Genomic DNA, 12,424 nt, shown 5'->3' on the forward strand with positions numbered 1-12,424 from the left:
ACAAGGGAGAGGGCCTTCTCAGTGGTGGCCCCCAAATTATGGAATGATGTGACGAGGTGCGCCTGGCGCCAACACTTATCTTTTCGGTGCCAGGTCAAGACTTTCCTCTTTTCCCAGTCATTTTAGCATGTGTTTTTAAATTGTTTTTCATTTTTTTAAAATTGTATTTTTAAATTGTTTTTTGTGTTTTAAAATTTGTATATTTGTTTTTATTGTTTTAATTGCTGTAAACCGCCCAGAGAGCTTCAGCTATGGGGTGGTATATAAATTTAATAAATAAATAATTTTTTACACAGGACAAATAACTTGAGGTAGGCCTGTTCAAAATCACATCCTCTAATGTCACTACCCCTATTTTTTAGAGGGGTGTGTGATCATGGTATTGTTACTAAGTGTTATCTTAATTTCTTAAACTAACGAGTATCAGAGTAAAAGTTTATTTCTTCTTTAATCTCAGATGTTTAGGGCTGGCTGTGATGATTCAGCGGTAAGGAAAAGGCACTCTGCACATGCCGCAAGGGTCTGCCTTAGTTAGCATTTCGCATGGTTCAAGTCCTGGGGCCTGTGCTGATGTAACCCCCTGGCCAAGGCACTCTGGACATTCTCAGGGACAAATGTCATGGAGCTGGAGAGTGATATTCAAATCAGCATCCTAAACTAAGTTTTGGTGAGGTTTGGCTATGACTATGGGAATGCTCGGCTGGAGACGTCCCAATCGTGACAAGGCTGTTTGCCCTAGTATACAAAATTGTCCTGTGAAGGCATGCGGGCGAGTGCACAATCTGTTTTACTTCTCTTGCTAAGGTTTGCAAGACGTGCAAGGAAGGGGTTAAGAGTTGCTACCGGCCGGCCTCGGCAGACCTGTTTGCACTTGCTGCTTTGTCGGCGCCACTCTTTTTTAAAAAAAATATTTTTCTGTTTAAACCGCTGCTTTTCCCTTCCCAGGTCCTTTGAAACAGCAGATTAAGGGAAACGGATGAAGGACGCCGCGAGCTCGGCGCGCTTTCTGAGGAGACGATTTGGCTCCAAAATAGAACGCTAAGCCGCCTTGCAGCCTGGCGCTTGATTTTGTTATTATTACTTAAAGAAGCCGCGCGAGCGCGGCGGTCGCCCGGGGCCTGCAGCTGAGCGCTCCCTCCGGAAGGGAAGCAGTCGGGAAACCAAAAGAGACGCCGTCACCGCCATCGCAGCAAACATGGAAGAACCCGAGAAGCCGGGAAAGGAAGCGCTTCTTAACCAGGGCCCAGCTTTTCCGTCGTTTCCATGACAGTTATTAGGCAACGGAGAAATTGAATTGTCTCCCACAATGCTCTGGAGAAAGGAAGGGGGTGGGAAGAAGAGGTTGTTCCAGTGGCGGAACGGCGGAGTTCTTCTGACTCGTCTCACTGAGAATTTCAAACTCCCTGGATTATTATGCCTCGTCTGGGCCGTTCTCCTTATGTCCTACGTTTAGGTTAACCGATGGTGGTGGTTTATTTTTCTTTTTGAGGGAAGACCTTGAGGGCTTCCATCTCCGCCCGCCCGGCACACACAAACACGCACGCACGCACACACGCTTAAAAATATATGGTTGGTAACGCGAGGATATGAACAATTATTCAGGTGGGCTATTCAGAGAGAGCGAAGCTCGACGGCGTCCAATCAGGCTTTGGCAGCCTGCAGCCCTGTCAAAATGCCTCTCCAACGGATCTCGGTAGTCCCAGCGCGGGAGACGGCTAGCAATGGGAGAAGTTCAATGGGCAGAAACAAAGAGAAGAACAAGGAAGTCGAGGTAAGAGAAGAGGGAGGCTTGGTTTGACAGGGCAACGGGGCAAATAATGCTTGGAATAGGCTGGTGGAGGGAAGGGAATCCTGTTTACTGAACAGAAGGAATTAGGTTGGAGGACAGCTGCACACATGCTTGCAACATGCTGAATGCAAGTCTGTTGCTGGTGCTAAATGCAGGCTTCTAAAATGCATCCCTGGATTATGGAATTGGCACATGGATAGGGGATGGCGCTTAAAAGAGGCTGCAAATGTTCAGTGTGGCTCTTCAAAAGAGATTGCCATAGGGTAGAGTGTATGCGTATGTGAAGGGAGATATATGGTCCTTTGACTTCAGCAGACAATGGGCATTGTTCTTTCTGTACTTTTCAGGTGGGATTTTAATAACAAATCATCTTATTTGAGAGGAGGGAGGAATATTGCAAAATGGAATGACCTACAGCAGCCCCCTTCTTAAATGGAAAAGCAATAAAGTAATAACAGTAGCCCATTAAATGTGCATGTACAATATGTGTGTATATTTCAAATCAATTACCTATTCTCTATTTCATGTAAAACCCATCTGTTTTATTTTTCCATTGTTCTCTGTCATACATGGAAGAAACCAATTATTATAAAGAAACTGTTCTGTTAATGCAGATTAGGAAATTCTAGGCTAAGTGTGTATGCCTATATGGTTAGCACACACAATAATTTTGAAAAAGTACAGAAGTATTTTGTAGCAGAGATCCTAGTTTACAGAAGAAAAGTAAATTTATACAGGTGACTTTTTGCTTAAAGGCTTTGATGGTGTATGAGAAACAAATGAAGTGACTCCTGAAGCCACTTGGTTGCTTTTAACATTGTTGCCAAGTAAACATCCATAATTAACATTTAACACAGATTTCCAATTGTGAGTAACTGTGGCAGGAAGAGAAAAAAATGGGAATGTTTGAATGTTTGACTGGGAAAAAATTGCTGCATTTCCCTATGGTGATTTATTATAATTATTTTTGTATAGTTTATATGACCTTTTCAATTTCAAATCTTAACAGTTTATGCATTGCAGTTTGTCTAGTTCTGCAAAATATCAGTAGATTTATTGACACTTAGCTGCGACCCTCCTTCAGCCTGGCGGTTTGCTTGTAACTAATGCAGTGATTATGACTCCCTTATTTCCAGCTACAACTGGCTTTAATGTTATCCTTTTGAAGCAATGAAATATATATTCTCCCAAATGGACTTGGCTTACTGGTGATATCAAACATGATGCTGAAGATTGTGAAGTATCAGATCAAGAGTTTTCATTGTTGGGAATCAACTTTAAAGTGAAAGCAGTTCAAAGAAAGAAACAAAGGCATGAAAATGGAAAAAGTATAAAGTTCACAGAATGATGAGTTCACTGCATATTTTCACTTACGTAAGTGTATTAGGGTGAGGCAACTAATTGTTGTCATAGGAACATAGGAAGCTGCCTTATACTGAGTCAGACCATTGGTCCACACTGACTGGCAGTGGCTCCCTAGAGTTTCGGACAAGGGTCTCTCCTAGCCCTACCTGGGGGCACTGGGGATTGAACTTGAGGCCTTTTGCATGCAAAGCAGATATTCTACTACTGAGTTACTGGTCCTTCCAGAACTCATTATGTAAATACACATACACACACACACGCCCCCAATGAAAGCTTTTTTTAATGAATTTTTGTCAGGTACTACATTTTGGGGAGTTTTTTCATATGAAGTACTAAGTTGTGTTGAATTTGGGAAGCTTGAATTGCTTGTTAAACACATTGCATTTTGATGCTTTATTGTTGGTGATGGAAGCAGTATTCAAGAAGGTTGAGAAAACCCAGGAAAAGAAGGTTTTAATGAAAAATAACAAAGATGTGTAGCAAGAATGTCTTCAGTGCAGAATCTCTCACTTGTTCAGTTATTTATTCGCATCATTTTTCTTTCAAAGACAATAAAGCTCCCAACACAATTATTACATAGTAGTGAGCATTTAGTAGATCCATGAATGCTTTGTTCAGATCTTTGGAAATCACTGTCCAGTCCTGAATAGAGTCTATTCTATGAATGTGCTAGATTCCTAGTGTACCTGAATGAGTTATTTGATGAGGTAAGTTGTGGGAGGATACTCAGTTTTGAGCAGCATCCAGTGTGTTTTAGTTGTCTGAAAAGACACCCTTGTTTGCACTGTTCCATGGTCTTGTTTCTGTCATCAAGTAAGGTGTAGATCTATCACAGTTGCAAAACTGGAACTCTATACTCTTCATGCTTTCCATACTCAAGGTGATTTTAGCAGATCTAGTCAGTCATATAGTCTTCTGGTCCTATAGCTATTTCTTCTGTAGAAGTGCAAGGCTGAATGACACACTTTTACAGGTTAACTCTGTTTTATTAGGTGCTCAAATAAATACTTCTTGTTGGTATGTTATCAGACTATCATGCACATCTATGTATTTTAAGAAGAGTCTGAGACTCAGAAAAAGTGACCTGCTCCCAACCCTCTGTCTCCTCATCCCTTGCCAGACTGGGCTTGAGGGTATATTCTTGCTCTATGTCCTCTATTCTGTTTGCTTTGACCACATCAGCAACTTGACACATCACAAGTGCTAGTTTTTGACCAGTTGAAATGATGCCATAGTCACTGGTGCTCTTCTCTGGTGTTTAAGATGATGATGATGATTAAAGAAATTGCTGTATATTCTGTTCTGAGAAATTGTGTTTTCTATTCTGAGAAATTAGAGCTGAATGTCAGGTTTCTGACATAGTGGTGTAATTTCCCTTTTTCATTCACTAACTTAGTGGTTTTCAAACTTCCTTCAGGAAATCCTTTCCATATCAACTTGTTTGCTAAGGTATCTCAAAACATTAAAGATATCTGGTGCATATTCAATCTAGGGCAATACTTGGTTCCCCCAGAGCACTGACAAGGCCTGCTGACACTCACTGTGGCCTGTGTGAAATGAAAGTGAAGTGTACAACATGTCCAGTGCTCCCTTGTAGGACAAGATTGATCATGGTGGGCAAGCTGTCCTCTGGGGAAGGTTGTCTGCCATTATCGATCTTCTTAAAGTATTAGGAAAACTCTGATAAGCTTTCATGGGACCCTTGAACATTGTTTGAAAACCTCACTGCACTAGCTCCCTATCTAAGCAGCTGTGCTTAATGACATCTAGTTTGTTAAGGTTTAGAATAGGTAGGGTAACATACAGCACAATCCTCTGTGTATTTACTTGAAACTAAGTTTTGCTGTGTTCAGTGGTGGTTACTCCCAGGAAAGCATTTACAGGATTGCAACATTAAACTACAATCCTAAATGCCAGGCTTCAATGGAATCTGCTTGAAAGTAAATGTGCTTAAGTTCACAGTCGGTTCACATTGACAGAGTCTTCCCCACAGTTCTATATTTTGGTGCATGACAATTTATAGAGAGACTATTGAGAATTCCACTATATATGTGGGGAGCTGTATGGCCATCATGGTTTTTGCAGCTGCACCTTTTCCAAGAACAGAGATAGCTGACTGGCTCCTCATGTGTACAGTCTAGTTCCCACTAGCCTTTCTCCATGCTGTCATGTTCTTATCTATACAATTGCATAGCGTAATTTGGCTGTGCGACCATGCCTGCTGCCATTGTGTGTCTACCATCTGCTGTACGGAATAATAGATAGACATAGCTTGTCATGCTGCATGTTAGTGAAAGCAGCAGTGGTAGACAACAGAATGTTAATGTTGTGCTGTAAAGTTTAGGCTTATGAGAGTTTAGGCAGCATAGTGGCTAAGAGATTTAGTTACAAATTGGGAAGTTCTGGCTTGAATCACTCTGTGTTTATTGGCAAGCCAGTTTCTCCTCCTTTCTCAGCTTTGTATTCTGATATTGCAGATGAGAACATTGACCTACCTTACAGGACTGTTACAAGGGTTGCAATAATGTAATGTACAGGGCTGTGGAGTCGGAGTCGTGGAGTTGGAGTCGGGAGCAGTTTTGGGTGGAGTCGGAGTCAGTAGAAATGTACCGACTCTGACTTCGACTCCTTCATAAATGGCAAATGTATGTTAACTAGTAATAACAAATTTACTATAGTAAAATGGTAGCACAAGGCATTTCATCACCATCACGTGAATCCAGAGCTTGTAAAAGTTACTTTTTTGAACTCCAACTCCCACGAGCCCAATCCCAATCCAAGACATTCTAAATGTCTTGGAGTGTGATTTTCAAATCACTTGTGCCAACATAAGCAGTTAGGAGATGATACCCTGTACTTGCCTTGTTGCAGCCTATAATTCTTCATTTTTTAATGGAGTTAAAGGCAAGAAAATATTGTTCAGTTTTGTGGTGGGCTGCAGCAATTTCTTACTTGATGATTTGTTTAATAATGAGACTGACCAAATGGAAGTGGTTATAGACTGAGCACTTTCAGGTTTCGTATGCACAACAAATGTGGGATGTACAGTTCATTAATCCAAATACTGTATTGATGATGAGTTAAATGAGAGTATTGATTTAAAATCCGTTGCTCTTACTGGGTATCTCTTATTCTTACTGGGCAATTGGTTGCTCTTACTTGCCTTGTTGATACTTAACAAGCCTTTTTTCTTAAAATTGAAGTTGGTTTTGGGGGATCATCTGACAGGCATGTCTTGATACTTCTGAAGGTTGTTTGCAGCCTTGAGGAAAGCGCTACAATATTTTGTTTTATACTCCCTTTCTAAAAATATAGTTCACCACATTTATTCTAGTTCTGGAGTTTAAAACTAAAACTTGTAATTGCTTCACTTTAATATTAGGGCTCTGTTTCATATCAGCAATAACAAGGTGAATATATGTGAAGGTATAACAAGGTGAACGTATGTAAGTGCTTAAGCAAGGATGGGGAACTTTTTCCAACTTGAGACCGGCTTTCTTTCATAGGCAACCTTCCAGGGATCTACATACCAGTGAGTGAGTGTGCCGGAGACAAAAAAAATTGTGGAGCCAGAGACAAAAGTAGGTGGATTAATGGATATGACCCATAACTTTGTACAGTAGGCCACATTCCAGCCATGGTTTATTTATTAAAAACCTAAAAATAATACCTTTAACCAAAAGAAGCTATCAGAGTGGCTTAGAAAAATCACTTAATATTTAATATTTTGAGCGTTTCAAGGCTTACGCATTTTGCATTACTCTTTATGAATACAAGAGATGCAAAGAGATTGGGAGGGAGAGCAAGTGCCACTTTGAAATGGTTAGCACAGTAAGAGACATATATATAGACAATCCAGAATTGGGATATCTTAAGTTAGACCTGGCATGGTAATTGAAATAATTTGCATAAAGTAATTCACAGAAATGGCTTTATCACATTGTAGAATTTAGAGAATGAATTTTGTGGTAGGAAATTGGAGGAAAGCTGAGCCAGTTATCAGTTGGCTGCCATGTGTCCTCATCACGTGTCAGAGGATGCTTAATGTCATCTCATAATTTTCTAGAGTGCAAGGGGCTTCCATTGACCTCGGTTAAGCTGCTCAACAATGCCCATCGGCTTCCTAAAAGTGATGTTCCCTTTCATGCCAATTTAAAGAAGCTGGAGAGGCTTTATACAACTTTAAAAGGGGACTCATGACCATGACCTACTGATTTGCAGGTTAGGTGCCCTTCTCTTCAGAATTTTATGCTCTTCATCTCAAAGTCTAGGATCAATATCTCCTTGCTTCTGCCTAGTGTCATGTTTTTATGGCACACTTAATCAATTAATTTGTCCACAAACGTCCAGTACTACAATCTCCTTTCTGTAAAAGATCATAAGAACATGAGAGGTAAAATAGTATCTGTTATTGACTATCTATTTATACACCACAGGAGTGGCTGTATACTATAGCCAGCATGGATTTTTCACATTCGGCAATGTTAAATTGAAAATAACTCCCATGCAATTCTGTTGCTTCCCATAACCTCATTTCAAAACAAAGCCTTACCAAACATATGGTCCTGAACTCAGAAATGCTTGCTTAACAACCCTCTAAGTTTTCATGGCAATACATAAAACACTTAGAGAGAACTGAGAGTTCAGAGTATAAAACAAGAGGAAAAAAACCCAGACCCCTGTTGGACTTTTTTCTGTCAGTGGTCTCATAATGTGTTGAAATTAATAAAAAATCAGCCATGTTCACAGATTACCTGTAATCCTGTTACTGACCTTGCCCCATACTCTGACCTTCATCTTCTGCAGTTTGAAAGTTAAAAAAAATGCCTGGCTGATTTTTAACTAATTTAAGAAATTTAACATTGGAGTCAATGATAAGTACTGGCATGCTCAGTAAGAATATATGATCAGTGTTCTAAAAGCCAGACTCACAGCTGTTTGGCTTGGATAATCAGGGGGCCACTCCCACATCAGGCATTTATTCCACTTTAAACAGTCATGGCTTCCCTCAAGGAATCCTGGGATGTGTAGTTTGTGAAGGGTGCCGAGAGTTGATAGGAGACTCCTATTTCCCTGACACAGCTGCAGTGGCCAGAGTGGTTTAACAGCCAGCCCCTCTTCTTGGGATTATATCTCTGTAGGGGAATAGGGCATCTCCTAGCAACTCTCAGCATCCTTCACAAACTAATTAACTAACTAACTAACTAAATTCACAAACTACACTTCTCAGGATTCTTTGGGGAAAGTCATGACGTTCTAAAGTAAAATAAAGGTCTGGTGTGGATATGGCCAGGGATAGCTTTGGCTTAAATTTGGGTGGGAGACTACATGTGCTTGCTGTAGAATAAAAAGTTGGGGAAAACCCTGAAAAACAATGATACTGTTCACAAAGTTTTCCTTTTGGAAAACCTTGCCCAGTGCCCACCCACCCACCCTCTTCCCCCACCTCCTCCCCCTCCCCCTCCCCCACCCCTCCTGTCCCTCCCCCTTCTCTACCCCGCTCTTGCTCCCCTTCTCTCCCCCTTCTCCCTCCTCCCCCCTCTCTGCCCCTTTCCCAGGTCAGTTTAACCTATCCTAAGCATGATTCTATAGGAGTAAATCCCACTGAACTCAAAAAGCTTGCAAATGATCACACCTCCCCTTCCCTCCCCTTTCCTTTGCCCCTCCCACCCCTCCGCACTTCCCTTCCAATCCTCCCCCCTTCCTTCCCCTCCCTTGTCCTCTCCCTCCTTCCCTCTCCTCTCCCAACTCCCCTTTTCCTTCTCCCCCATGGCCAGTTTTACCTGTTCTAAGCATGATTGCACGAGAGTAAATCCAATTGAACTCAATAAGCATGCAAATGATCAGACCTGCCTTTCCCTTCCCTGTCCCACTCTCCTTCTCTCTCTTACCTTCCCCTCTCCTCCTCCGTTCTACCTCCCCTCTTCCTTCTTCCTCCTCCGCTGCCCACTCCAGTCCTCCCTCCCTCTTCTCCTCCTCCCCCGTGGTCAGTTTCACCTATCCTAAGCATGATTGCACAAGAGTAAATCCACTGAACTCAATAAGCATGCAAATTGTCAATCCGTTCTCAGCAAACTTGCTTGCACAGGATCCCATTTCTTACCTTCCAGATTAAAAAGCAGAGAAATTCACTAATAGGCAAAAAACCTTTCAGTTTAAGAATGTACCTATAGCCAACAGCTATTTCTATCAAACTTTAAAAAGCAAGGAAATTCAGCAGCTGTAGTGAATGCACCAGGGGAGCAGGCAACCTGTCCTCCTCTCTGAAATATTGTATTGCCCTACAAATTTGTCAAAATGCAAACACAATTTGGGTTTGTCTTTCACAGTCCAATCCATTTCCTCTGTAGCTTGGAAGAATTTGATAACTTATGCCTCTGAGCATATGGTGAGTGGTGGCAATACCCATTGTTCCATATCCTGACTGCTGGGACAATTGAGAAGAGATCCTGGTCCTCTGTGTGACAACCTTTCAAGTACTTGAAGAGTGCTATCATATCTCCCCTCAGTCTTCTCTTCTCAAGGCTAAACATGCCTAGTTCTTTCAATCTCTCCTTATAGGGCTTTGTTTCTAATCCTCTGATCATCCTTGTTGCCCTCCTCTGAACCCGTTCTATTTTGTCTGCATCCTTCTCAAAGTGCAGTGTCCAGAACTGGACGCAGTACTCAAGATGAGGCCTGATCATTGCTGAATAGAGGGGAACTAATACTTCACATGATTTGGAAACTATACTTCTGTTAATGCAGCTTAAATAACATTTGCCTTTTTTGCAGCCACATCTTTTTTGCAGCCAATATGTTGTGATCAGCTTGTGATCAACAACAATTCCAAGATCCTTCTCGCATGTAGTATTCCATCTTATAACTGCATTTGGTTTCTTTTTCCTAGGTGTAGAACTTTGTACTTACCCACATTACATTTCATTCTGTTGTTTTCAGCTGTTGTAGGCCCCTTTAAATAATATGTATTTATCATGTAAGTCTATAATTTGCAGTTGTCCCCTCAGAGTTGTAATGAAATGTACTTTTAAAAGGCAAGCATTTCTGTCTCCCTCCGGGAAGTCTGGGTGTATAGCCAGAGTGTAGCTCTTAAATCAACAAGTCTGGGCTTAATTGTAAACATGGAAGAGACCGGGAAGAATACCTTATTAGGATTTTCTGTCCAGTAGCAACCTTAACTGAGATTTGATATAGATCTGAGAGATCTGTGAGAAATGTCTGTGAGAATGAAAGGTGATTCAGTTTCAGATCGGATGATCTAGTGGAGAGACTGTAAAAGAGAGATCACAAATTCAGTTTTTTATCAGTCCTCATGGACTGGTCATATGCTGCTGCCAGTTTGCCTAATTGCTGAATCTTATTCCAAGGCTTACGTGAAGCCCCACGGGTGAGATTTACATTGTCATTCTTTTCTATCTATGTGTTAAGATAACTAGACTGTATAAGAATATATTGTAATACTTAATATGCTTTGGTTTTCTTTTGTATTATTAATTAATTAATTATTAATTTATTAATTTACTGCTTATAGCCAGACTTGCATATGCTCATGTATATTCATATAGAAATGTGTAGTCAATAAAAAGCATAACCTTCTGCTGTGGAACTCCATTCTTTTTTACCCTTAGTTATCTTTAGTCCTGAGATAAATCTCTGGTGGGAGTTTCTTCTTTTAGTCTGCCTGTTCAGATATACTGCTGTGGTAAGTGTGTAAGGCTAGGTGAGTGCAGTTACAACATACGACTCTGAACAGTTTTAAGCTTAAGGGGAAAGTGAAGAACCCTCAAATCTGTGTGTGGGCATGTAACAGGTCATTCAAACTAGGAGTGGGAAACTCCCTACTGCATGCAACTGAAACCCAAGTATGCCGAGAAGATCCATGGACTCGCCAGGTATGCTGTCTACCAGGAGGATGGATTAGGGATGTGAGAGAAGTGTTGCCATCACTCATCAAGCCCACCGACTGGTATCCCTTTCTCTTCATCCATGTGGGAACAAATGATACTGCCAAACGGAGCGATGAAAAAACCACATCAGACTTTGACGCTCTGGGAAGGATACTCAAGGACTTTGGGGCCCAGATAGTTTTTTCATCCATCCTTCCAGTACTTAGAAGAGGAGTAGAAAGGGAAAGAAAAATACTCCATGTGAATGAATGGCTATGAAGGTGGTGCCGGCGTGAGAGATTTGGATTCTGGGACCACGGGCTATGCTTCCTGGAAGATGGACTGCTGGCAAGTGATGGGTTGCATCTCACAGGGACTGGGAAGAATGTGTTTGGCCACAGCATGGAGAAGTTCATCAGGAGGGCTTTAAACTGAATCCTAAGGGGAAGCGAGATGTAAATTTGGTAGTAATGACTGATGAAGGCTTGTGCACAGTAACGGGAACAGAGAGATTTTCTCTAGTAGGGCCCAGTAACAGTCCTCAGAAAAATGTAGTAAGGAAGCTCAGCCACAAATCACATGGTCTTCGATGTCTGTATACTAATGCGCAGAGCATGGGAAACAAGGAGGGTAATTACGACTTGATAGGTATAACGGAAACTTGGTGGGATGACTCCCCTGACTGGAATACAGCAATTGAAGGATATAACTTGTTCCAAAAGAACAGAAGGAATAAAAAGGGAGGTGGAGTTGCACTATATGTTAAAAATATATATCCCTGCACAGAAATACAGGAAGATGAGCTTGGTAGCTCCACCGAGAGTATCTGGATTAAAATTAATGTGGCAAATAATAAAAGGAATGTGGTGCTTGGAGTCTACTACCGACCTCCCAATCAAGGAGAAGATGAGAATGTAACTTTTGAAAAGTAAATTGCCTATGTCTCGAGGAGGCATGATGTAGTAGTAATGGGGGACTTCAATTATCCCGATATCTGTTGGGAGACAAATTCTGCCAAACACAGCCCCTCCAAGAAATTTCTGACTTGTGTTGGAGATAACTTCCTCCTACAGAAAGTGGAGGAAGCAACCAGAAGATCAGCTATCCTGGATTTGGTTCGAACCAAAAGAGATGATTTGGTGGATGAAGTGGCAGTTATGGGAACTCTGGGGGAAAGTGAGCACACCATACTTGAATTCTTGATTTTAACAGAAGCAAAAGTTGAGAGTAGCCATATGCATACCCTGGACTTCAGGAAAGCTGATTTTAATAAACTCAGAACAATTGTAAGTACGGTTCCATGGCAAGCGTCCCTAATGAGAAAAGGAGTCCAAGATGGGTGGGAGTTTCTAAAAAAGGAAATTCTAAAAGCGCAATGGCAAGC

General features: G+C 41.4%; 1 protein-coding gene across 4 annotated transcripts in view; it reads left to right on the top strand.

Annotated features, from left to right (window-relative positions):
- Positions 1-870: 870 nt before the first annotated feature.
- Positions 871-12,424, top strand: part of MARCHF1 (membrane associated ring-CH-type finger 1) — a 233,946-nt gene continuing 222,392 nt past the window's right edge. Inside the window, exons 1-2 of one of the 4 annotated variants that reach the window (XM_061584279.1) lie at positions 1,691-1,771; positions 2,926-3,163. Coding sequence is in view for 3 of the 4 variants with exons in the window: in XM_061584277.1 (XP_061440261.1) it covers positions 1,673-1,771 (99 nt within the window). In the remaining variant the exon portion in view is untranslated. Of the gene's footprint in view, positions 1,772-2,925; positions 3,164-12,424 lie in introns of all 4 variants that reach the window. The other 3 variants (XM_061584278.1, XM_061584280.1, XM_061584277.1) reach the window with 3 other exon arrangements.

The sequence above is a fragment of the Rhineura floridana genome, chromosome 9 (genome assembly GCF_030035675.1).
Source record: "Rhineura floridana isolate rRhiFlo1 chromosome 9, rRhiFlo1.hap2, whole genome shotgun sequence".
Classification (NCBI taxonomy): Eukaryota; Metazoa; Chordata; class Lepidosauria; order Squamata; family Rhineuridae; genus Rhineura; species Rhineura floridana.